General features: G+C 40.0%; 3 protein-coding genes and 1 long non-coding RNA gene across 7 annotated transcripts in view; 1 reads left to right on the forward strand and 3 right to left on the reverse strand.

Annotated features, from left to right (window-relative positions):
* Nucleotides 1-1313: 1313 nt before the first annotated feature.
* Nucleotides 1314-4553, reverse strand: dgcr6 (DiGeorge syndrome critical region gene 6). Its single transcript, XM_088423327.1, has 5 exons — nt 4212-4553; nt 3533-3693; nt 2350-2450; nt 1885-2025; nt 1314-1747 (listed from the first exon to the last, which is right to left on the reverse strand). Exons 1-5 carry the CDS (start codon nt 4313-4315, stop codon nt 1670-1672), a joined length of 585 nt encoding a protein of 194 aa, XP_088279453.1. The 5' UTR covers nt 4316-4553; the 3' UTR covers nt 1314-1669.
* Nucleotides 4554-4769: 216 nt separating this feature from the next.
* rasal1a (RAS protein activator like 1a (GAP1 like)) lies at nt 4770-23633 on the forward strand. Of its 2 annotated transcripts, XM_088419179.1 has the most exons (21): nt 4770-5115; nt 5370-5426; nt 6438-6551; nt 6897-6958; nt 7601-7730; nt 8168-8249; nt 8325-8465; nt 8567-8658; nt 9261-9378; nt 9510-9663; nt 10766-10830; nt 11009-11121; nt 11670-11862; nt 11985-12122; nt 13267-13411; nt 14173-14345; nt 15177-15314; nt 15863-15998; nt 16541-16661; nt 17055-17131; nt 19352-23633. In XM_088419179.1, exons 1-21 carry the CDS (start codon nt 5051-5053, stop codon nt 19498-19500), a joined length of 2463 nt encoding a protein of 820 aa, XP_088275305.1. In that variant the 5' UTR covers nt 4770-5050; the 3' UTR covers nt 19501-23633. The 2 variants fall into 2 exon arrangements, 1 of the variants encoding a protein (XP_088275305.1); XR_015866110.1 differs by lacking the exons at nt 16541-16661; nt 17055-17131; nt 19352-23633 and adding an exon at nt 15400-15576 and having other exon boundaries at nt 15863-15980.
* Nucleotides 12736-17422, reverse strand: LOC148429986 (uncharacterized). Its single transcript, XR_015866114.1, has 3 exons — nt 17310-17422; nt 16564-16673; nt 12736-12868 (listed from the first exon to the last, which is right to left on the reverse strand). It is a non-coding gene; the product is annotated as an uncharacterized LOC148429986 (long non-coding RNA).
* Nucleotides 21422-25389, reverse strand: part of dtx1 (deltex 1, E3 ubiquitin ligase) — a 32330-nt gene continuing 28362 nt past the window's right edge. For all 3 annotated transcript variants that reach the window (XM_088419206.1, XM_088419213.1, XM_088419196.1), the window contains exon 10: nt 21422-25261. In XM_088419206.1, coding sequence (XP_088275332.1) covers nt 25037-25261 — 225 coding nt within the window. In that variant the 3' untranslated portion in view covers nt 21422-25036. The remainder of the gene's footprint in view (nt 25262-25389) is intronic.

Raw genomic sequence — 25389 nt, forward strand, 5'->3', positions numbered from 1 at the left:
TATATGTGTGTGTATATATACATATATATATATATATATATATATATATATATATATATATATATATATATATATATATATATATATACATATATATGTATGTATACACACACACATATATATATATATATATATATATATATATATATATATATATATATACACACACACACACACACACACACACATATAAATGTACTGTTTAAACAAATACATTTGTACGGCTATACAGCAGTACTTGTGAGGACATTCTTCGACGTAATGGATTTCCTAGGTCCTTAAAGACTCAATGTTTACCATTTAGAGCATTTTTTCATTAAAAATAAATGAAATTATTATAAATTATAAAATCTTCCAAATAACTCTGCTCTTAACGGCCAACAATATGTTTTAAATATAATCGTAGGTCTAGTTATTAAATTATATGACATGGAGGGTGGCACTCCAGAGGATGCCATGTCTGATATTGCTACGCACAATGGTAAATTGTGCTGTCCGTAATGAAACACGGTCTAAATCTTACACTTTGTCCTTTTAATGTTTTTTCTGCCGATTCAGTCGCAACCTATTGTTTTGGGACATTTGCCATGGAACAAGACATTAATAATGACTCAAAACAAACCGCTGAAACAACAAAGGTGTTTGTCAAGTGTTGACAAATGAAGGTTTTCTCAAACTTGAACCTTTCAAAGATTCGTTTTACCTGTTAACCCGTGACGTGGAAAGAGTACCCCCCACACCCCACCAACAAAAAATTAAGTCTAAAAAAAGTTTCAAAGATGAATGGAAATTTTTGACGTTTAACACGGTTATTCCAGGGAGCAAGAAATTATCAAGTCTTATGCTACAGTATATTCAGGCTGCCACTTACAACATGCTGCTCATAAAAATCATGTTTAACAAATTCTTGTTTAAAACTGTGTGGGAGATATACATACTGTACCAAACTAATTTTTCGTGTCCAGTAGAAATAAACCAATTGACCTTATTGTACTGTACTTATTGACAGAGTTGTAGGAATAAATAATCTAAATGTGCGTGATGAGAGAGATTTCACTTATACGGGTACAGTATTAAAAATGTGATCAATTGAATGTAAGGTTTTGTAGTGGTCATTAGCGGAAAATGCCAATAAGTATAAAACATTGAGCATCTGGAATACTTGAGTTGTTGGTTTAAAGCCTCACAAAGTAAGTTTAGGATTTCCACACGCAACATTAAACATAGGCTGCTGTATTTACAAATAAAAGTTCACTAACACTACCGGTATTATTTCAAACATTTATATGCAGTGTGCATCCAGAAGAGAAAAATAGGTTGTCAATAAGATTTATTCTTCAAAGCAGTTCGCATTATGATCAAAACTCAACGAACAACAAAACAAACATACACTAGAAGCAAAGTGTAATAAAAAAAAAGTGCAGCGCATCTCAATTATTATTCAAATAAATAAGAGACCAAAACATAAATCAGGAAGTATCACACTCCCATTCCACTTCTAACCCAGAAACGGCTAGTGCAAGTTGCTTTCATTCAGTTCAGATGTTTTGTGAGTATTTAAGTAGGTTGTTCCAAATCTACCAAAAGTTACCATAAAGAACCCATGAACCAAAAAAAAAAAGGTCAATTGACTGATTTCAAAGCATGAATATGACATTTGACATAATTGTCATAGAAATCCAGACTGCGACTCCTTTTGTTGAAGCTTTAGGATCAACTCCAGTAGGTTCATCTGCATTGTCAGCTCCTGGATGAAAAAAACAACAGCGCAAAACAAACAAAACAAAAACCCCCACACACACAATACAGTACATCATTTTTCTGGTTCAGAAGCAAGATAACATCTATGAGAATTACTAATAACAATGCTGATATGCTCCAAACCTGGGGATTTGTGGTGATGTAAAACCCAGGAACTCCAGCTTTTTCCAGAGTGTTTTGTTGGTCCGTAACTTTCTGATCAATCTCAGAAACAATCTTCTCATCCATCATTCTTTGTTCCTCTCGCACACGGATTTCCAGTGCCTTAAAAGAAACCCATATTTATAGAAAGGACAAGATAGTAACATTTTCTTATGGCAAAAATAAAAGGTTTCCAATGATGTACAGTTTGCAGGTTGTCATATGGGGTTTGAAAGTGTTTTCGTGAGTTACAAAGCACGAGGGTGGCGTAAAGCTACCTTTGATACAGCTGCTCCATATATTGTAGATTGAAATCAAAAGCTGGAAAGATTTTTTTGCAAGCTGCCCAAATAAAGTTCACCCAGAGCCAGAGAATAATTTGTGGTTGGAATTGAAGTACCACTGTACAGGGTTAGGGTACAAGATAGGATTAACGGCCCTCCTTACGTCTTGTTCAGCTTGCTGGTTTGATTTCAGTAGTGCCAGGTTGTGGGACTTGCACGACAGCAGAGCTTCTTTGTGCTTCCTCGCTATATCTTGCTTTAGGGCTGCACATTAAAACAAACACCATTTACATATTGCAAATGCAATCACAAAGAAATAACCAAACCTGTTCCTAGCTTCAAGTCTTCACAGTTTTTACAGGAGCCAATTATTCAAGTAACAGGTGAGGTAACAGAGACTTGCTCTTGTTAGATAAAACAGGCGTGATTGTTAACAACAGGCAACTTAGTGACTGTGACAAAATTAAATAAATAAATAGTAACTATTCACTTGACACTTCAAATGCCTCTAAAATCACCTAACATTTTTTCATTTACTCTTGCACATTCACTCATTCAACCACCGTTCCAATCACTCACCGTTGTATTATTCACCAATCCACTCATTCATCTATCCACTAAATTTTTTGCTCATCCAGTCTTTCATCTTTTCATTCATTCACCCATGGTCGAATAATACATTCACTCATTATTTTTTTTCCATTCACTCAGTCATTCACCGATTTATCCATTCATCCTCTATTCACCCATCCATTCACCTATTCATTCATCCACGATTTAATGGTTTTGAAGGCGTTTTAAGGATCTGCAGGTCAGAAAACCTGGTCATAAATTGTGAGCAGCATAGGGACAAGCAGAACAATACTCATACACAATCACTACATACTATTATAGTACCGTATTTTCCGCATTATAAGGCGCACCCTCAATTAATGACATATTTTAAAGCTTTTTCAAACACGATATAGTGATGCTCAAAGTAATGACAATAACTCAAATAATAACTCTAAACTCTCAATAGCATAATAACTCAATTTCAATATGACCACCCTCGTTCAACTGTAAACACACAAAATAACCAGGTAAAGCTTACTTTATCAGTTCATTCCCCATATACGAATCCCAATCTCAATATTGATTCATATATAAGGCGCACCTGATTATAAGGCGCACCACCAGCTTTTAAAAAAAATAATTCTTTTTAGGTGCACCATATAGTGTGGAAAATATGGTATATAGTACTCCACTTACAATTTTGGGGGGGTTTGGTGGGCCAGATTTTTCAAATAAGTTATATAAAAGTGGCTTGGCTCAACAAAAAGTGAAAACAGGAAATGAGAACCTACCTTGGTGCTCACAGTGCAACTTTTGCCTCTGGCTGTAAAGATTTCTCTCTGTCAGGTGCTGAATATCCAAGAGTCCCTGTACAATCTCATAAACTGTTCCATCTATGAGAGCCAGAGCCAGGTCGCCAAGTGTATTGTAGGACAGACGTTGCTGGAAGGAGCTGCCCAAAAATACAATAAGTATTCAGTATAGTTCTCACAATAACATAAGTAAGTTTAAGATGCAAATGTAGCTTTTAGTCATCTCCTTGTTCTCACTTGTACGCCACTTCAGTGCAATCGTAGAACGACTAGGGGATCCCTGTACCACTTTTGGATGATTCACTAGATACAAAAATTACTGCACTAATAGCATTCGTAGGTCCAACAAGAAGGGGTGTGCCACGCACTAGTTGTCTCCTGGGCCTGCCTCAGCAATGAAATATAGCTGGATAAATAGAATTCCAAAGTCGCCCTGCCAGTGTGGACATATATCTTAAAGTTCTGAAAGGTCGTGGGGAAAAAAAAAACGTAGAAGTGTAGTGGTAAAAAAAACTTAAAGAGTAAGACCGATTTAACCACGACAAGTCATTCTACTAGTGCGGTTAAGTGCAAACGTTGTTACTTAGATTTTGAACTATATATTTGGCTTTTTATAAGTTAGATCCTCATACAAGTCGAGTAGACGATGTGACTTTACCTCGGTAAATCTTTTGCTAAGGTCTGGAGCTCTGATAATAGGTAGTAATGCCGTTCTTGTTGTTTTGTAGAATCCACGCTAGTCACCAGAGGAAATCCATCCATCTTCAAATCGGCATCAGCACAGCAACGAATCTCACGAAACGCTGTTTTTCAAAAGTATATTTTAGAGAATAATATATTTCTAAGAGAGTGGATTCGACACACGACAAATAAAAAAAAATATGAATGGTTATAAATTCGATTTGTTAAAAGGGAATTCTTTTAAATGGCATTAGGTTTGTTACGATTGGTAGCCACGTAAACTCGCGGACGGGCTAGAAGGACCCTATCGTTACTGCCCTTTAAGATGCCTGTCTGAAAATCAAAACACTATGGCAGTATCTGCTTGAGATCGCCAGGTGGCATATTCTATTATTTTTTAAATGGAAAAACATGCTTGATAGATACTTGGCATGTGAATTATCTTCTACCGATAGCGTGGTGAAAAATATGTAAATGAAATGATCTGAACCTAATTACCAAACTAGCAGAGGGAACACTGTATAAACGCTGACAAAAATAGAAGTAAAAATATTTAAACGTGTTTGTTCACTTATTTAATTCGATTCAAAAGGAAGCAATAAGGACAAACGTGGGTAACGCTAAAACCTGAGCCCACGGCCGTAGTGGCCACATTGGTAGCTTGACATGACTGGGATGCACGCGCGACTGGCAGCGCGTGCGCGTTGAACGTGCGCGCACGCTCAAGGTGCAGCGGGATGAAGAAGAGGAGAGAGGAGAAAAACGTTTGGACAAGGACTGCGCACATGGGAGCATTGGATTAATGCCTTCGCAAAAATGGCCAAAAACACATCATTATATTTTCGCATTGTCGAGGGCAGGAACCTCCCAGCCAAAGATGTGTAAGTATGGTCTGCACAGGGCAGGTGTTTGTATGCTTTGTTAATGAGAATGCAATCTCAAGGCTATTTGTTAGGTGTGTTTACTTAAGAAAAGTCTCGTGCTTTTCGGTTACTTATGAAATAAATATGACACTAGAAAGTCAAGATTGTTCTATACTGTATCTTGAAAGCTAATTACTCACAGCTAATAACTCACAACTGTCATATTTCATGTTTAATGCCGTATTTTTTTTTTTTTTTCTTGCCATACCAAGGTCCGGAACCAGTGATCCATACTGCATAGTAAAAGTTGACAATGAAGTTGTAGCCAGGTGAGTATCAATCTGTGAGTTTTTTTTTTTTTTTTAATTTGATGCCAGAATGAGATTTTTCATTGGACAAATGTCCGACTGCACCTGCTATTACACATACTTGTGAACTTGAGAGGAGATATTGCGATTAGGATGATGATGATGATGATGCATGTGTACACTGTGGCCCCTTCCTCAGCAGAGACCTGATACTGTTCTGGCCCACAGGTAACCATGGAGAGAATGCATCAGTAGTCGTGTGCCTCTAGTAGTTGAGGGAATCCTTTGACACATTTGAAACAGGAAAGATATGAGGTGCTTTCGACAGAAACATTGTGATCTTCACTATAATGCAGTGGGATACAAAAAGAACATGAGCTGAAGTCAGTGATGATTGCTCCATCTGGTAGAATTTGAGAAAGTGGCACAATGTTGCACAGTAAATACTCATGCAAACTCATGACTTTCCTTGTTTTGTATAAGTTTGTGGATAAATTGTTTTTACATATACAAATAGTTCTCATTTCTTTGTCTTGAGCAAATATTTGTTGGAGGGAGTGTTACATAAAATATAGCATAAATATTAATATTAGGTGTGAAGTGCCTCTGAGCCATTTTTTCTGAAATGGTATTTTTGCTAACCACAATTTCATATTTGTCATTGCACAATAATCCTTTGCCATCTCTCCAACTTCAGTTTGACTGGAAAGTTGAAAATAAAGCAACATGTGTTTCCTTTTGGGCACTTATGTATGTTGTCTTTCCCACACATTTCATTTTGAGTCATCAATTCTGTCAGGCATTAATTATGTTACAGAACATGAGCTTGCAATGTCTTCACTTACTTAATAGACAAACCAGCCTAATCAACACAATGCAAGCACAGAAAAACGGTGCCTTTTGGAAGATAGTTGATTGATACCAAGATATTGACAGTGTATTTCTACCTGCTTGTCTGTCTGTCTTACTTCCTGCCTGCCTGCCCATTAAAACAAGTAGCAACAACATGTGATTCAGACTTTCACTTTTCAGGACTGCAACAGTGTGGAAGAACCTCAATCCTTTCTGGGGTGAAGAATACACTCTGCACCTCCCGATGGGTTTCCATTCGCTCTCCTTCCAAGTCATGGATGAGGATACTATTGGGTAAAATTGTCAAATCAAAAGTAATCTCTGCATGTTTTTAAAGTCAATCATTTGTGCAGTTGACTACTTTTACCCTCTTTGATATATGGTGCTCTAAGGCTTTAGTGTTTGCTTCAGTTCACTCTTGATTTAGCTGAGTTAGAGTCACATGTACAGTACGAATGTTTTGGAAAAGACACTAAGGCTGAAAATAAACAGATTGGTAAATATAGTACCAGTCGAGATGTTTTTTTCTACACTCTTTTCCTTCTCTTTCCTCCTTCTGCATCAGACATCTAATCGACCCATAACCTTTTTTTATTTAAGTTTAGATTACATCTAATTAAGCTTTGTCTTCTTCAACAGCCATGATGATGTTATTGGAAAGATTACGCTTACAAAAGAAGCCATTGCATCTCAAACTAAAGGTATGGCTTTGGATGGGGGGGGCACAAAGGTTAAATGGCCATGGATTCACATGACATGAGTCCTTTTAAACGTAACCTTTGGAAATGTTAATATTTGTGTATGCTCACTGATATAATTTAATGTTGAACCTCATGTACAAGGCCAAAATTACTTTACGCATGGGAGCACAGAAAATGCAAGAAGCAGACATACAGGGAACACTTTAACTTTAAATATGACGTTTTACTCTACACAAATCTTAACATTGTGACAATAGAACTATATGCTTGACTTAAAAAATAAATATAAATTGTACAAATCAATCCAACATGACTATAGCATGCTGTGGGAAATGGGCAAACTGAACTATATTTCACACTTACACAACTTATAAACACACACACACACACACACACACACACACACACACACACACACACACACACGCACGCGGATATATATATATATATATATATATATATATATACACATACACACACACACACATATGATGCACTTCCTTTAAGGTTTTGCATAAAAAAAAAAAAAACCTTTCTTACATGTCATTATTGATAGTATTTTAATGATACCATGTGAAAATCAGTAAAGGAAGGCACATTAAAGGGGGTTAATTTAACATCATGTCCATGTGGTATCATCAGTTCTAGATAGCTGGATGAATCTGACAAGGGTTGATCCCAATGAAGAAGTCCAAGGAGAAATCCACCTTGCTCTCCAACAGCTAAAATATGCAGACAAGGTTGTCCTGCGATGTGACGTGATTGAAGCCAGGTATGGAATAATCAGGAGCCGTGTTCAGAAATATGGCTGCCTTCAGGGTTTCTTTTGTTGTTATTATCATGTTCTGATGCCCGATACGTCGTCTTCTTGCTGTAATCATGCCATCATAATCGTCATCTTCATCACGCTGCAGGCCTCCATTCTCCCTGCTTGCGTCAACATTCCACCCTCACACCTCTCAGTACCCCATCTGTGGGTTCCATCCACTCTCGCCCTCTCAGGCAGGGTGCTAATAAGCACGTCACTCAGGGCTTGAAGCTGTGTTAGTCACTCATGTCCTTGCAAATATGAAGTAGTGTGAAAAGACAGGGTCAAACTGAAATGAAGTCATTTTTTCTAAGCAGATCTACAGTATACTATTCATTTGTTTTGTTTGCGACATGATGTGGCAAAAGGAATACATATTTTTGTTGCTTTATTGACACCAGAGACCTGGCCCCAAGAGACATCTCTGGCACCTCGGATCCATTTGCAAGAGTTATTTACAACAAGCACAGTGCAGAAACTTCGGTGAGCTCTGTCTTCATGCTCATTAAGTGCCCTACAAATATTAGTGGAGGTTAAGTCGTACCTTTTATGTTTCAGATAATCAAGAAGACCCGTTTCCCTCACTGGGGAGAGACCCTGGAGCTGGAATTGGATCCACAGGAATTTAGTGAGGAAGGCAATGTCATTGTGGAGGTTTGGGACTGGGACATGGTGGGCAAAAATGATTTTTTGGGAAAGGTGAGGACAGGGTGTCTCTAAATGCACCAAGAGATGCAAACATGTCACTCTTCAATTCTTACGTTCATGAAATGAGTTGGGTATGTGCTTAATTTCTGCAGGTGGAAATCCCTTCTGCTTGTTTGCATAAAACTCCGCTATTGAAGAGCTGGTTTCGTTTGCTACCTTTGGGAAACAATGAGGTGGATGCAAGGTGAGGAATATGGTTGTGATTATTTGGTCAGTGTTAGTTCGTTCTGAAGACTATGACTTTCGGGGGTCAATATTCATTCTTTATTTGTGACAAAGGAAATATTGGCCCCGTGTAGCCTGCAGCATTTATTACTGCAGATTCCACGGATTTGTAAAAGGTTAAAAAAGAACATTCCATCAAAAGTCTGGATATTCACTTCTAGGTACAGTACTTTATTATGTTTTCCTTTTTTTTTCTTAAACATTTTTGTCTAAAGAAGAATGTAAAAATGGCTGGTGCAAAATTAGTTTAGTCATCAATTACTTTAGGGAATTACTAACATTAGTATCTAAAGTAATTCATAGCTTTTATTACTCAAATTTTAGACAGATCTAAAGACGAATAATTGAAGAAAAATCATAAGTACTTAGCGTTGAATGTCTGGATTCTCTAAACAACATAAAAATATGCCTTTGGACTTGAATGAGTTAATGTTGTTATCAATGTGTCAATTTATAATGTTTTTATATATTTGTTGTTAAACATTTTAGATACATTTAACATTACAAGACAGGAAGCGTATTTTTGTGCTTACTACATCGAATTTCCTTTACTGTGTCCAGTGGCAAGTTGGGAGCATTGCGTTTGAAAGTGCGTTTGGTCGAGGATCAGATTTTGCCCTCTTTGTACTACCAGCCCCTCATTGACCTTTTGGTTGAGTCAGTCATCTCCCCTGTTGAGGTGAGCATCTATATATTTTTTTTTTCTAAGTGCTCATCTGAGCAATAACTCCTCTTTTCCGGCATTTATAATTGCCCGTTACCTCTAAAAAATGTTGACCAAACAAATAATCTAAGGTGTCTTCTCATCAGATTGAGGACACCGGTGCATTGACCATGCTGGAGGAGGTGACTACAGTCGAGAGCCGACAAGATGTGGCTATGACTTTGGTTAAGATCTACCTGGGTCAGGGCCTCGTGGTTCCCTTCTTAGATTATCTCAACACCCAGGAGGTCAACCATACCAGTAAGAGAGAAGGCATAACATTTGAACCCCACTGAAGCATTTTGAGTTCGTCTTACGGTGTCACATGGAATGATGGCAATATACTGTAGCAGCTTTTCATGTTTTGTCACAGCACAGTTTCAAATTGGAATTTCTGATCTGCGTTGCTCCCATTATCGGGTTTACGTCACGGACAGAAATGGAAGCATTCGCAAAAGTGATACATCGCACCTTTGACAGTAGAAAGGCAAACAATTGTGTGTACTGCTCTGAACTGTCGTGCTTGGAAAAAATGTGACTTCAGATAACATACCTTGTGTTAGACTCGCTTTGTTTTCTATGAGTCATTATTTATTTTAGCTACTGCTCTCCAGGAATTGATTTTTCTGGCCACTAATACAGCATGGTCTTTGTGAGGGAAGGTCAAGCCCCATCAGGGCCAGTGAAATCTTTTCTGGTCTGTATTAGTCATACATCTGCCTGCAAAACACATGCCCATGTACGCTGTGCAGCCACATTATGACCACTTCCACTAATGACATGTAACTTAAGAGCTGCATCAAACAATCAACCTTTTCAAAGAAGATAATATTTTGTTGACATAGTTTGCAGTGGTCTAGATAAGAACTGTTCTCTTTCATATTAACTCTCTTTTGCGTAATTCCTGTACAAAGCCCAATTATAGGTGTGTGAAAAGTAAATATAAAGTGAAAACATTCATTTGAAAATCCATGCACCTTTCTCACGCCACTGCAATCCTCTTTGATAATACCAATCCAAACGTGCACATTGTGGTTTTTATAAAGGCGAAATATAGTATTTGAGGGCAAGGGCTCCTAATGCTGGTGCTAATCAGTGTATAGTCCACATAGAGTTGGGCGTAGTTTAGTTTGAGTTACTGGGCCTCGTGCTAGAGTTTCCATGGCAACACCCAAAACTGCACAACCACTAGCTGGTGTAACAAAGCTCCTTACGCTATAATAATTTGTCACTTTGAAAAAACATTCCCCCCATTCTGGGATATCAGAAAGTGCTAACGCAGTATTAATTTCCCATTTCTTCATAATGTGCGCAAGTATTTATTTTTCACTAATAGCATTTGTTTTTTTGTCTGCCATCGTAGCTGATCCAAATACTTTATTTCGTTCCAACTCTCTTGCGTCCAAAGCCATGGAGCAGTTTATGAAGGTGAGTCATTTGGTGCTTTTTTTTTCTGTCAGTCACAGCCCGTTCAGTTCTGATCTTGCTCATTTTTTCTTTTATCTACATCTGAGTTTACAAATGATTGCTTTCAAAAATAACCACTTTTCATGCATTATGAACTGTAAATGTAGATTCATTTAACCATGGTCTTATTTACTGCCAGGCTGTTGGCATGCTGTATTTACATGAGGTGTTGAAGCCCATCATCAGCCGCATCTTTGACGAGAAGAAGTACATTGAACTGGACCCATGTAAGATTGACCTGACTCACACAAGGTAAATCTGAGCTTTAGTGCATGGATTGATAAACTGAAAAGCCATTCTCATTTCGCAAGTAACTGTGCACAATTTATTTCTGGTCCCGGGGTTTGCACATGTACTTTACACTTTGTCCTTGGAAGGAATACATGCATCTGAGTATGAAATGAAAAAGAATGTAAGAAGGGGGATGGCTGTTGCCTAGCAACTGATATGAGCCCCCTGAGACGTCAATCTATGACATGGAGGCAGATCCAAGAGCTAACATCTTTTACTTTTTGCAGTAGCCAAGCATGCTGTCATTTTATTTCATGTCTATAATTGTCTGCAGAAACACAAAACCAAAGACTCAATGGCTAGGATCTTTTATCCATAAACCTTTGTGAGCAAGATGTTCTCACATGTTAGAAGTGCTTTTGTAGGCACGTTTACTGGTTTTGATCTGTTTACATATCGATTAATCGATCAATGGATCGCTGAGAATTTGGCTGATGGGTAAATGTCCTAGAGCTATGATCCTGGAACCTGGATAGCTTCCATTTTTACGTGTCATTTCTTCTGGGAAGGCGGATTTCATTCAAGGGTGCAGTGTCGGAGGCAGAAGTACGGGACAGCAGTGTGGAGATGCTTCAAAGCTACTTAACCCAGATCGTTGAATCAATCATTAGCTCGGTTGAGCAATGTCCCCCTGTCATGAGAGTGGCCTTCAAACAGCTGCACAAGCGGGTGGAAGAGCAGTTTGCTGAACCTGAAAATGAGGTCAGTGTGCACATAAAGAAAATGCCCGGTGTGAAATATGATCGTATTTCATAGCTAATATTTTAGTATACATCATTTTGCAGTTTTAATAACACTTGTCATCTTCACCTTATGTTGAACAGGATGTGAAATATCTCGCCATCAGCGGATTCTTTTTCTTGCGTTTTTTTGCTCCTGCAATCCTCACACCTAAACTGTTCCAGCTGAGAGAACAGCATGCTGATACACGTACAAGCAGGACACTGTTGCTGCTGGCCAAGGTATAATTTACAACACACACACTTTGCGGACACACACAGGCACACACGCTCACACATGCACGCTCAACACACACAAGAAGGCAATAGAAAGATAACCGGAGTTGCTCAAAAACAAGTGCAAGACACTTTATAATGCGTGCTCCTTATGTTTTGGACATGTTAGTCAGCAACAGTAAATAAAACAAACAAAAAAAACAAATTATATAGACAATCACATAAAGTGTGTAGGGCAAGTTCAGAGGTTCTCAGTTTATTAGAGTCCCGTTCCACGTGTGACATCGTAACCCAAATTTAGATGCAACTTGGATTCATTCTATCCCTATCAACCCCAATAATATAATGAATATTACTTGTTGTATGATATTATTTTTTTGTGGGAAACATAACCAACAAAACTGTTTGGTGGTACACACGCTGTTTTGAGCCATGCGATGATGTATTTTTATGCAATGCACAAACTACTTCTTTGCATACCGTTCGCAATCTTGAAACGATATTTGTTGTGAATCACCTAAACCGAGGACCCCCTGTATGATTTCCTCATATGTGGGCCTGCTGCCAAGCTACACAAGGAAAAAGGGCAAACAATTCCTTGGGTGAGTGCTATATTTTAAAAAATGCATCCAACTTAAAGATACCTCACCTGCGTGGTTCCATACTTTTCCTTACGTCACACCTGTAACCAATTGTGTGGGCTTCATGGCCACTGTCCATGGTACTGAAGTGCTGTTGCCATGGGTCCTGCTCTGTGAAAGGGAAAGGCTATTTTTACTTCTCGATGTGCAGCCAGCAGAGTATGTTCAAAGACAGCATCAGAGACTGGGTATACAGGGACTTCCTTCTCTCCCACGGCCAGGTGGGGGCTGGACAAAAGGCCTCACAGCAGGCCTGCTCACTGGACATTTTTGATCTGTGACTTTTGAGTTAGCAGCGCAGTGGACAAGTGGTTTGCACATAAACAGTTTGGAGTTTCTGGGTTTGAATCCTGTTTGGAATTTACACGTCACATGCTTGGCTGGGGTTGCTCCATGTATGTTAACAACTCTAAATTCTTCATAACTAACTGGAATTACTCTGTTCGTGGCTTGTTGAAATGTGCGCTTCATGAGTAAATGTGAATGCACTTTGTCATTATTGTTTTCAGGCATTACAAAGTGTGGGTAACCTGGGCCTCCAGCTGGGTCATGGAAAAGAGCAGTGGATGGCACCTCTTCATCCCATCATCCTTCGCAGCGTGGCCACTGTCAAGGATTTCTTGGACAAATTGATCGATATAGATCACGACAGAGGTAAGGTACATTGTCGGTGCCAAAAGACATTTTTCTAAAGTTGGTCACGCGGGACTTTGTGGCATCTGATTGCAGAATTAGTGAAACACCTTGGTAGCCGGGCGGTAAAATATTCATGAGCGTAGAGAAGAGTTGATGCGACAAAAGAGGTTGCAGAGTCGGCGTGACACATGGCTTGCCTGCTTTCTGACCAGCATATGTCAGCAAGGATAGCCTAGTAGGCAACAGGCAACAATTGAAGGAATATATTCTGTGTCTTTCTTTTTCTCTTGGTATCAAAAACATTCATGAAGACGTAAGAGGCAATTTTATGCTATAGGGATTGACCTTTTTCTGTTAAGCATGACTGGACCCCTTTACACAATTATGCAAGGTCTTAAAAGACATGCTTGAGCGAGTTATTTAAGAACTTGATTGGCCCACACAAAGCCCTGACCTCAACATCCCTTTCAGAATGTACTCACACAGAAATGCTATCTTAATGTTCATTTTGTTCTTCAAATTAATATAATGCACACCCTTGTCGAACAGTTTGCGACCAATCACATGCCCTAAAATGTTACATAGTTACCTTGCCAATGTGAACAGAGCCCATGTGACAGTTATACACAGGGCCCAATGGACAAAAACTTCAGCATCTTAAAGAAAGTCATGCTGTTATTGCAGCAAAAGGCAGCCATCTGTATATTTACCCTTACTGTAAGGGCTACTGATCAGATGCCCCGAAACCGTTATTTATGGACGTTTCTTTTCCTTTACAGTATCTGAAATCCCCCAGCGAGCTGCGTTCCTCCCGTCGGTCATTGTCAAAGAAGGATATCTCCACAAACACAAAGCGGAAGGAGCCCAGCTGCTATCTCGCTTCGCCTTCAAGAAGCGTTACTTCTGGTTGACTAGCGAGACCCTCTCTTATGCCAAGACACCTGATTGGCAGGTCGCTAGCAAGAGCTTTGCATGTGGCAAATGCAGTGTAAACACTTTGCAGGTTTTCTAGCATGCTTTGGCTTCCGCCTTGATAGCTCCACTGAAAACTTTGAATTGGCCATAGGTTTAAATCAGAATGGAAATTGTTCTTTCATATTACAGTATGTGCCCCGTGTTTGGCTGGCCACCATTCCAGTGACTGGCTTCAGGTGGTGAATGAGCTTTAGTGGTCGCCACTTTGTAGGGTGCCGAGCAACTTGCAACTTGACTCATAACAAGACAAACCGCCTTAATCATCCTCAGCTTGCTCTAATGTATTTGTGTTGATCTCCTTGTGAGGCCGTCATTAGTGTTATTAGCATGTGGAGCCTACCTCGTGATAATGATCTCCTCTCATTCACCAGCCGGGGCCTGAGAAAGAGGAGAGCCGCACAACGCTCTCTCTTTGAGCCAGTCTCTGCTTTGTGTGAGCGGGATAAAGGCGAGGGTTAATAGAAGGTTGTGGTTATTCATGGTAACGGTGCAAATCAGATTGTAAACAATGACCTGGCCTGTTTCCTCCATCTTGGACCTCTTCAGTCTCAGTGGGCCAAGCTCCCATTGGAACAGGCTGATTTACACTTGAAAGTGTCTTATGCTGCCATGCTGTTGTCCTCGTTCTGATGTGCTTTTCTCACACAACTTCGTTGAGACTGATGCTTGAGTGAATATCATTTATCCATGTCTGCCCTGTTGATTCAAATGATCTATTTCATTTCACCCAAACCTGAACATACCAAGCATAATCCATCATTATCGGCTCCCCTGTGCTCATCTTAATTGGTGTTGTCAATTGTTGCAGGTGCGCTCCTCGATGCCCATCCATTGTGTGTGCGCGGTGGAGAGGGTGGACGAAAATGCCTTCCAGCAGCAGAATGTAATGCAGGTCATTACCCAGGACAATGATGAGCAGCTGCAAACCATGTACATCCAGTGCAAGGTGAATTGTTACTCACGCCGCAGAGTTGGCAGACAATATCTTCATCTTCCATTCAGCACTCTATTTCTACTTGTTACATTTACAGGACTTGTCCAGAAGCAAGAATCGGGGTTCTTTGGAATTTTTCATGACACTAACTAGTAATTTTTGAAGCAGTGAAAGTAAATTCATGCCTTGGAATAGCATGGCTCACAATAATCTCCACTAATGACGCGACACATGATGAACTCAGAAGAAAAAAAAAAAATGACGCAATTGAGATGTAAGATCCTCACGCAAAAAGACAATGACCCATAAGAAACTAGAGAGTTTATCAGGTCAAAAGAAGTGGAATGTTTAAGATGAACCAAGTCAATATCCATAGTGAGACCTTATACAGCAAGTGTTTTTCCTGTTAAAAAAAAAAAAAAAAGTAAAGCAAACAGCAATGCAAACATGCAATCTGGAAAGCATGCACTGCAAGCACAAAATAACAGAACTAGAATGAATATAAATTCACCTTTGTATAGTGTGCATGAAATTATTTGCTCTTCTGTTTTTCTACACAGAATGTAAATGAGCTTAACCAGTGGCTGTCCGCTATTAGGAAAGTCAGCATCTACAATGAGCGAATGCTTCCATCTTTCCACCCAGGGGCACATCGTGGAGGCAAGTGGACATGCTGCCTGCAGACAGATCGCAATGGTAATCCTGGTTTACGTTTACGTGCACTCAATGCTGTTTAACAATCTTATTTATGTACCAGCTGTTCCTTCAGATTTACTGACAAGGTTTTGAGAACTCTGCTTTTCACCTACAGAAAATGAATACAGAACAATTGTGTTTGTGGGGATGTTTGCTTTTAAACTGGAATTGTCTGGAAAGGCTGTCCAAATGGTTTTTGGTTCCCTTGTGACAAGTCCTAGGAGTGGACATGAGGCGGAATAAGACCTGGACTGCACGGCAGCCAGTCAGAGGACACCCGTATTAACAAACAAACATTCACTTTTGAATTGAACTCTAAAAATAATTTTGAGTCTTTAATGAGTTTGACGCACATATTTTAGGAATATGGGACATTACCACAGAGAGAACATCCACAGACAGGAAGGCCAAAGCTGAGATTCGAGCCCCGAATCTCAAGACGCGTTAACTGCTGGGCATTTGTGTCTTGACTCAAAACAATGAGACTTTGTCCAATTACTACGGTAATAATACAAATGTGTCATATGTTTAACTGTGTGTAGTTCCAGGCTGCAGTCAAACTCACTCTGCTGTGACTCTGGGGGACTGGAGTGACCCTCTTGATCCCGATGTCGAGGCTCAGACTATTTACAAGCAGTTTCTCCAAGGGAGGGATAAACTCAGGTCAGTGGTGAGCTGGAACATGAAAGTCACGATTAGGTCACGTTGCATACAAGAGTAAAGGGAGGCTCTTGGAAAGATGCTAGTCCGCTCTCTGATTGCTGTTGAGATTCTCTTGAGCTGTGCACTGACGCCCCAAGGTTAGGGACCTTTTCTTTCTGACTAGTCTCCTTGTGATTTGTGGCGTGCAGCACAAAATGTACAACAAAGTTAAAGATGAAAATTACTGAGGGATGACAAAACGTTAACTGTAAAATAGCTAAGGCTCAGCCTAATTGCATTTCACTAGATGGACACTAGAGGTCTGTGTTGTACACTCCAACTAATCGCTTCTGTTTACACTGAGACCAATAATTAATTCTCTGGGGGAACGCTAACCGATTGATGTGCCCATAGGAAAAAATATCCTCCAGAGGCAGATGCAGCTCAGAGGACCAGCAATAAAGAAGAGATCAATACTGACATTCACCCAGGTGATGTCCCATCTTTACCTTTTTACTGTACACCAGTGGCCCCCAACCTTTTTATCACCACGGACCGGTCAACGCTTGACATTTTTTTTTTAATCGCGGCCAGGGAGCGGATAAACTTTCTTTCAAAATGATATACGACATAAAACTAATATTAAGTGCATATACAATTTGAACTTACCATTAACGCCAGTTTAATGGGAGCCCTGAGCTTGTTTTTCTGCAATAGTCGGAACCTATCTAAAGGAGCGATAGGAGACACCCAAAGTGCGTTGCTTACATGCAGTCGAAAACTCCGGTTTTTACTGATGATAGCATGTCGGGAATCTCGAATAGTTATTACCGCCGCCGTTAGCAGTTGGTATTGCACACCCATGCTAGATATACATCGTTGCCTGTTAAAAGCTTTCTCTATCCGCAAAGTTGTATGTTCTTCTCGTGTCTTTCCCCCTTCCCAAAGAAATTTTCCTAAGAGGTCGTATTCATTTTGCTATACCAAGGATGACATTTTGAGGGATGACACCTGATTCAAATGATGAGCTCATTAGCAAGCTCTGCAGGAGCTTCAAAATGATCCCAATCATTTGAATCAGGTGTTTTTGAGGGAAAAGGTTTGAAAACATGTAGGATATCGGCCCTCGAGGATTGGAGTTCAACACCTGTGCTTTACAGTAACGTTTCCTTTTTAACACAGTTTGATTGTGAAGTGAGTTTAGATAATCTCTTCAGGGTCACCAACTCTGGCCCTCCTGGTCACCGATCCCGCATGTTTATGGTGGAACACTCTTTCAACTCACCTGATTGAAATAAGAATCATTATCAGGCCTCTACAAAGCTTTCTGATGAGCTGATCACATACAACAGTTGAGGTTGGAAACATCCATAACATAAGAGTTGGAGATGGTGTATATATATATATATATATATATATATATATATATATATATATATATATAATGTTCTGTTGTTGTTTTTTTCATAAAATTTCTCTCCATATTCTGTTCTTTTCGTGTCACATTAAATCCATTTGGTTACGCTCCTTCTAGTGTTTTAAGTTGGTGTTTTTAGCCTATTAAAATTCAGCTAACTTGTGTCACTATGCTGTGTGAAAGCTGCCTTAGCCAGAAGCCAGGGCATTTGCATCAACAACGCGCGGGCTTCTGCGCAAGCGCAGATGGATATGTAAGCGGCCAGTATAATTTTATAGACAGCTGTAATAGCCAACCGAGTCATAACCATCTAGAGGCCTCATGTTCAACGTGACATTAGTGGATGCTCACTGCAGGAAGGCGGTGCAATGCTCAACAAGCAAGCTACGCTGTGTTGGCTTTGCTTGATTGCTTTAGAGGCGTAGCGTAGCTTTTAGCTAACCTGTCCCGACTTGACCATATTAATGACTGGGCTAGCAGGGGCGTGAGCTAACCCTGGCAAATAGTTCTGCTGGAAATGCCTTTTATTTGCAAAAGATCGATTTGATGGTTGGAGCTACACTGGATTTGCAAACTTCAATTGTTTAAGCGAGGGAGCAACAAGATACCGAAGCACGGCTGGACATGCGCTGCAGTGCTTTTAAAACTTATGCTGACACCTGAGTGGATATACACGGTGCTTTTAAAAAAAACTTTTGCAACACCTGAGGGGATACACTGTACATCTCAATGCCAAGAGAAAGAGAGCATGTAGAGGTCAAGAAAAATCGGGAGATATTGAAAAGACGAATCAACTGTGACCGCCGTTTGTTTTGGTCAGTGCAAGCCTTTTCTTTATTTATTGTTTCATTTTTATTAAGTTTGTGTTATTTCATTCATATTCAATTAATAGTAAAGAAATAAAATGATGCTCTTCTTTTATTAAACTGCGATTTTTAATTTGGGCGTCATAAAATTTCATGGATATTTATTTTAAATCATTTTTTGACAGTATCACATATGACAAGTTTTAATGGCTGATGTGTTTTTATTGATGGTTAAAAGCTCCGGAAAATAGCCTGTGTAGCCCAGTATTGCATACGTGTGTTCATGGGGGCTATTTATTCAAGAGTCTGACATCACAGAAGGTGTATGTGTGAAAGTCACGCCTGCCACTGTATATATATATATATATATATATATATATATATATATATATATATATGATGCATTAATGCGGTACAGCACGGTGGTTGGGAATGACTAGGTTGTCCAATAAGCATCAACTAACTAAGCATTTCTGTTGTCTCTATAGATGGCGCGGAATGTAAAACGGACCACGTAAAAGCGGCTCAGAACCTTGCCACCCGACTTCTCACCGTGATTGAAAATCTCGAAAAGGCTCATACAATGTTCCAGGGCAGAGTGGAAGAGGACTCCACGAATGCAATTCTGAATCCATAGAACACGTTAAAAGGGACCCTGATAAATCCTTTTGAAATACACGTGATGTGGAATGTCACAGTCACGATCGTGATGGAGGAAAAGTGGGTGAATGGGTACGTTTCCAATATGTAGGCCATGCTTTGTATTCTGCGAGTGCCAGCGACTTTAGCAATGCTGCAGAGAATTTATGACACTTGACGATAAAGGGAGCACGTTCGGACTTGATATTTTTTTTGCCGCATGGTCCGCATCCTCCTGTGGGTGAACGAGAAAGGAAAACAATCGTTTATATTTTGACATACTTTAAGACACCAGGTCTGACATCTTTTTTTTCTTATGCAAAAGCTTCGTTGCATAACCTTTTGAAAGTGTGACATTTTATTCTCGCTTTCGTGCCTGAATGTTGACACCTCAAGTCACCGTGACCATGGCTGTAGTGGCATCGTTATGAGAACCACTGTGGCCGCACGATAAATTGTGTCCACGCAAGTCAACTCAAATGTATAGTAATTGTTGCTTTGGGCCCTTTATGACTGAACAGTGTGCTTTGGTTTGGCGTATTCAGCATTCAAATCAAATGTTTTGTACTTGCATAATGGTGCCATTCCATTTATTCTATATGGGTAATATTTACCCTTTTCATAGCCGCATACTTAATCATATGCAGTATAAATCATGTTTGGTGGTAAGATGGTACTTTACACGACATTTTTGAGGCGCCATTGATACTGGCAATTCAAGGCATCGAAAAACAATGTTTAAAGGTGTTTTACATTTATTCATCATGTGAAATCAGACATGTCCCTGTAACAGATTTATTATGTGAAATTGCTCTTTAGATTTGATCACAATTTAGGTGTTCATTTAATGCAGTGGTTCCTAACCTTGTTAGAGGTATTCAGGAGTTATCAAATGTATCAATTAGGCATATTCGCTGAACTCTTGCAGTTGGACATCTCCATATTTTACTGCTTCATGCAGCATGAAAAAGCTTTTATTGAGGACACACACTTTGTGACTTGGCCTCTGTCGAACCCCTCAAATCGACTCATCGAACCTAATTGAAGAACCACTGTGTTAATAGAAGAGCTTCTGCTTTTGTGGGTTCATTAGAATAGTTCACTATTGGAGAAAGGACAATCAGTAACATTTTGTATTCCTGTTGTGACATGTTGGCCGTCCAAAATATGGGATTATTATTGCTCATTTATTATGTAACAAAATCTGATTTGGAGCCTATGGTGAATGTAGACCTCAAATTCTTTTTCATTTTGAAACCTCACTGTGCTTCAAATAGACTGCCAAGTGTAAAATCACGACAAAACTGTTAAGTCTTCTCACAATAATTTTGTTTTTGATGTAGAGATTATATGTACGTATCATGATAATTTCAATGAAATGAAACCGATGGAACAAAGTAATGAAGAGGAGCATTTTGTTTGGGATTGTTTTCGGCAATATATTCCGGATTGTCAAAATCAACTGTCTCAAAAAGACAACTTTGTCAGAATATCCCTGCTCAGTTCAATTTCATTGTACGTAATTTGATGGGAGAGATGATGCAGCATCATTCATCTCGAGCAGAAAATCAATATATTCGAAAGAATGATGACCAAATCGTTCCATGCAGCTACATTATAACAACAGCCATTTTCATTTAGCTTCCTTTATATCCACTGCTGGTCTCAGCCTGTTTCAAAAACGGACCTATCTGCACTCGTGCTGCAGTTCTTTTTCCAATTAGCCAGGTCATGTGACCAACAGGAGGTAGCTGGAGGGAAGGGGGCAGGGTAGTCACGGTTGACCCCGCCGTCCCAAAACAGCCTCTAGCACACGCTGGCCAGCTAGCCAGTGGCCCCAAATGACCAATGAATACGTTCTACATGTCTACGTACACTGCAGGAAATAACACAGAGAATGAAATAAAAGTCAAGGTGACGAAGGTGAAACACCCATTGAGGGCACATTTATTTTTCCGTTTCTGTCCACAAGACACAAACATGCAACAAGGTCAACACATGACTGAATAAAGACCGATTATTGATCGAAAAGCCCTTTATAGTTAAGTCATAGTCTCTACGTCTCCCTAAATTAATTTCAGTTTGATCTTTGAGACAAGAAAACACTGCTCAAGTGATGTCAAAGCATAAAATTGGGGATTGAAAATGTCAATTCAAACATTGCGCTCCAAAAGGTTAAGAAATGTGCCAAACGCCATCTCATCTCTGGCGTAAAAGAAAATGTTCTGAGGCAAGATGCGGAGCACAGTGCGAAGATGACAACATCAACTGGTTGACCTTTCTCAAGAGGCGCTTTTAATGATAGAGCCATTAAAGTAGCTCACATGCATCTTGGAAAGAACATGACTATCTCTTCCAAGGAAAACGTGGGCCTAGGATTTTGTCATACAATACGCACACTCAAAGAGACAAAGGTACCGACGGACAGAATAGCCATACTAAATGTTGAAGGTATATTTGAAAGAGATGTACTGTACGATAAGCATTGAACATTTATGATTACAGTAGCGAGTACTACACAGAATGGTACGTTAGAACTTCCCACTTCCAATCAAATGGAAAAGTTATAGTAAAGACAATCTTTAATCAGAAAATACATCAAAAATATATGCTTTCCAATATGCACGTATATGTCTGCTTTCGTTATACACAAGAGGAGTGAGGCACCCCACAAATAAAACGACTAACCCAAAAATCACTGTCCTGCTACAAATAAATCATGTTCTACATCTCGAAAATAGTAAATTGCATAAACGCCGTCTCGCCGTCGATCAAACAAACCAAACCACAACGCGTTTCCCTTAACACGGAAGTCTGTACACACCTGAAAGTCTAAAGGGTCGACGAAATGTTCAAGAAGCAAACTTGGGTTCCTCGAGTTCGTTAAACTTGACTAATGCGGACAATTCCCTGATACTTCTGACTTGCTAAGCCCTCCAACAGTGAAGGGAGGTCCAAACAATGAATAGTCTCAATTTATTTTGCCTTGTGTAGGGTAACTGAAAAGGAGGCAGCCCGAATGAGATCACAGTTTGAAACCGTAATAAAACAAAACAGTATGCACAATGCGCTGCGCTGTTTCTCGTCTGCCTCACAGTTACAGATTATATTCTCAAAACCAAGCATGCTCGGTTCATTTAAGACTTTAAATCGACTGATTACCGAGTGGATGGAAAAACAAACAAGCATTTTGAAAGGCCCTGAAAAGCTGTTTTTCATAAAACGTCTGTTTCACGCAGCGATCACAAATTTCAGCTATGAACGGGCTATTTGAACAGATGCATTTTTTGCATATGAAGACAACCATTGTGAAGGAGGCTCAAATTCATTCCCTCCTAAAGACTTAAATCAGAAAGACATGTTTAACTCAAAGGATGTTGGGTGTTGAAATGGAGGACTTATTTCAAACGAGCGGGGTCACCCTTGAGACAGGAAATTATGATCTCTGAGCATTTTATGATAGGGGGAGAAAAATCAACACTTAAAACGATTGGCTTCAGCCACGTTAGTAAATGCAAGAGTCACCAACATGAATCTCACATCTACAGTATATTTTGGTTCGCTGACATGACAAAATGGCAACAGACTGTACTGATTTTGGTGGGAGCAGAAGAGCTGCAGGCTTACGCATTGTTCATTTGCATATGTCACACAATAAATAGTAATGTAGCATTGCATTCTGAGGAAAAAAAACGATTTTCAGGGCCTTCAAAAAGAAACCAAATCCCAATATATCTATGGCTCCTGTTTATATTGAGCCAATTGATTTCCCGTCTTGGACTAAAGGTGAACTAAAAAGTCGACTTCATACATAGAAATGACCCTTTTGGAGGGAATGACGATGTTCATGCTGTTTCGGCTCCCCAATAATGATAAAGTTACATTGACTATATTTATTCAAGTCAAATACACAAATTCTACATGAAGGTACGGACAGTAGCATCCACTAACACTACTTATTATATTAGACGTCCATTAACATGTCATACGTAGCCAAACAATCCCTGACAAACTGACCAAAATGTCAGATTTTATTCATCATGTTGACATCTGCTTTTGCGTAGCTGATCATGGGTAGGTAAGTGAATGTTTTGGGATATAAAAATAAACCAACCATACAATCAAACTGAATTGCAGAGTATATTTTCTTTGTAAATATCGTCCCCCCCGAAGTACAGTATACGAATTAGGAAAAAAATAAAACAAACACCTAAAATACATTTTAAGAAAAATCTGAAGCAGAGCTACTGCCTCAAACTGCTACGGAAGACGGCGATTCACCTTAAAATGGGCATCACAACAACCTTACATCAACAGTCCACCAAATTAAACCCGATCAGATGCCTTTGTGACCTGACTTTCATCTGCAAGTAAATTCAAAAAACAAAGCTCCGCTGCAAGGATCTTCAAAAAGTCTTTAGCTCTTTCGCATAACATCTTACAGGGAAAGAGTAAAATTACAGGAAGGAAGCTAAACACTTGCGATGCATCTGCCGCCGCGCTAAAACATCGTTTGCATGTCTCTTGGAAGGATGTCTCCCGCTAATGAAGAGGACGCGAGCCATGAAGAGAACATGTCAAAACGCTCCCCACGAAAAGAAAGCAGCGCCCAGCGCAAAACACCTCCCGGGAGAGTTGCGATTCGCAAGATGGATCGCCTGTGGAAAATGCCCACACCTTTAGGACCTCGGCGCATGCAGTCACACGCTCCCCCTCATGCGTGATGGATAGGCCCAAGGCCACATTTTCCTCCGATTGCGAGCATACAAGCACGGGCCTTCATGTTCACAGAGGTCAGCATTTGCAGAGTGTCAACGAAATAAACGACTTTCACCTTGGAATGTAGCAATGGTATGCTCCGATATCTCACAGCAAGCATCCGGATGTCTGCTCGGAAATTTCAAAGCCCCTGGTCTCGCAGGGTCAGCGATGTAACATACGCCTATTAGTAAATACTTGGAAACCCTACGAGGAAACACACCTTCTTTAGCCCTTGCTTCGATAATGTACAATAATAATGATGTTACAATATTCGATTTTTAGGTAAACAAGGGAGAAGAAACTTTCATAAAAATCACACGTGTATATATATATATATATTTCTTCACAATTTGTCTTATCGAGTGAGAAAAGCTTCATTGGCACCTCGTCTTATTGCAGCAATTCCCTCAACATTCATTATGCAGAGTTGGTCGAGCCACGCAATCCGGCCTCGTCACGCATTCGCGTTGCGCTATAAGTGCAGACTTTCGCTTTGACTTGAAAAGAGGTCAATGACACATTTGCTGGTAGCAACACTGACAGGGAGCATGTGCCTCAAGTCTTTGAGGATACGTACACGCTCCTCCGGGCATGATGCAAAAGGTAATCAAAATAACAACAAAAAGATCCCACTTTGTCACCACTTCTTCAGGGTCTCAATCAGGGAGAGGAAAGAGGAGCGCGCCGCATGATGGGCGGGCGGCGTTAGCCTTCCCTAGGAGACAAGAGCGCACATGGGGGGTCACGTTCCAGACGAGCGGCTCGGGAGGCTTTCAGTCCTTCAGGTTGTCCTCGCCGACTCCCTGGGCCGACAGCTCCGTCAGGACGTTGTCCAAGTAGTTTGGATCGGGGTAGCCGTGGCCCGTCAGGTTGGAGCCGAATTCGGTCTTGTGATGGATCTCGTTCCACACCACCGTGTCAGACTCTCCCGTGGTGCTGGAAGTGCCGATGGTGAAGATGAGGCGGCGGTCCCAGGCTGTGATCAGCAGCTTGAGAACCTGCGGGGTGCAAAGGGGATGATGTTGGAAGTTCAGATGAGCAGTGGATGACTTCTTTTTTTAATCATTACTTCATACATTTAGAGTGATAATTATGTTCTGCGCTGATTCTAAGTCTCTATTATGCC

Source organism: Hippichthys cyanospilos, chromosome 1 (assembly GCF_059441005.1).
Source record: "Hippichthys cyanospilos isolate Australia breed blue-spotted pipefish chromosome 1, RoL_Hcya_1.0, whole genome shotgun sequence".
NCBI classification, from domain to species: domain Eukaryota; kingdom Metazoa; phylum Chordata; class Actinopteri; order Syngnathiformes; family Syngnathidae; genus Hippichthys; species Hippichthys cyanospilos.

Excerpts from the sequence above, each read along its gene's own strand:
- rasal1a (XM_088419179.1), top strand. The coding sequence starts at position 5,051 with ATGGCCAAAAACACATCATTATATTTTCGCATTGTCGAGGGCAGGAAC. Across the intron at positions 6,959-7,600 it reads CATTGCATCTCAAACTAAAG|TTCTAGATAGCTGGATGAAT; the intron begins GTATGGCTTTGG and ends TGGTATCATCAG. Across the intron at positions 8,659-9,260 it reads AACAATGAGGTGGATGCAAG|TGGCAAGTTGGGAGCATTGC; the intron begins GTGAGGAATATG and ends TACTGTGTCCAG.
- dgcr6 (XM_088423327.1), bottom strand. The coding sequence starts at position 4,315 with ATGGATGGATTTCCTCTGGTGACTAGCGTGGATTCTACAAAACAACAA. Across the intron at positions 3,694-4,211 it reads TTAGCAAAAGATTTACCGAG|CTCCTTCCAGCAACGTCTGT; the intron begins GTAAAGTCACAT and ends ATTTTTGGGCAG. Across the intron at positions 2,026-2,349 it reads ACCAGCAAGCTGAACAAGAC|GCACTGGAAATCCGTGTGCG; the intron begins GTAAGGAGGGCC and ends GTTTCTTTTAAG.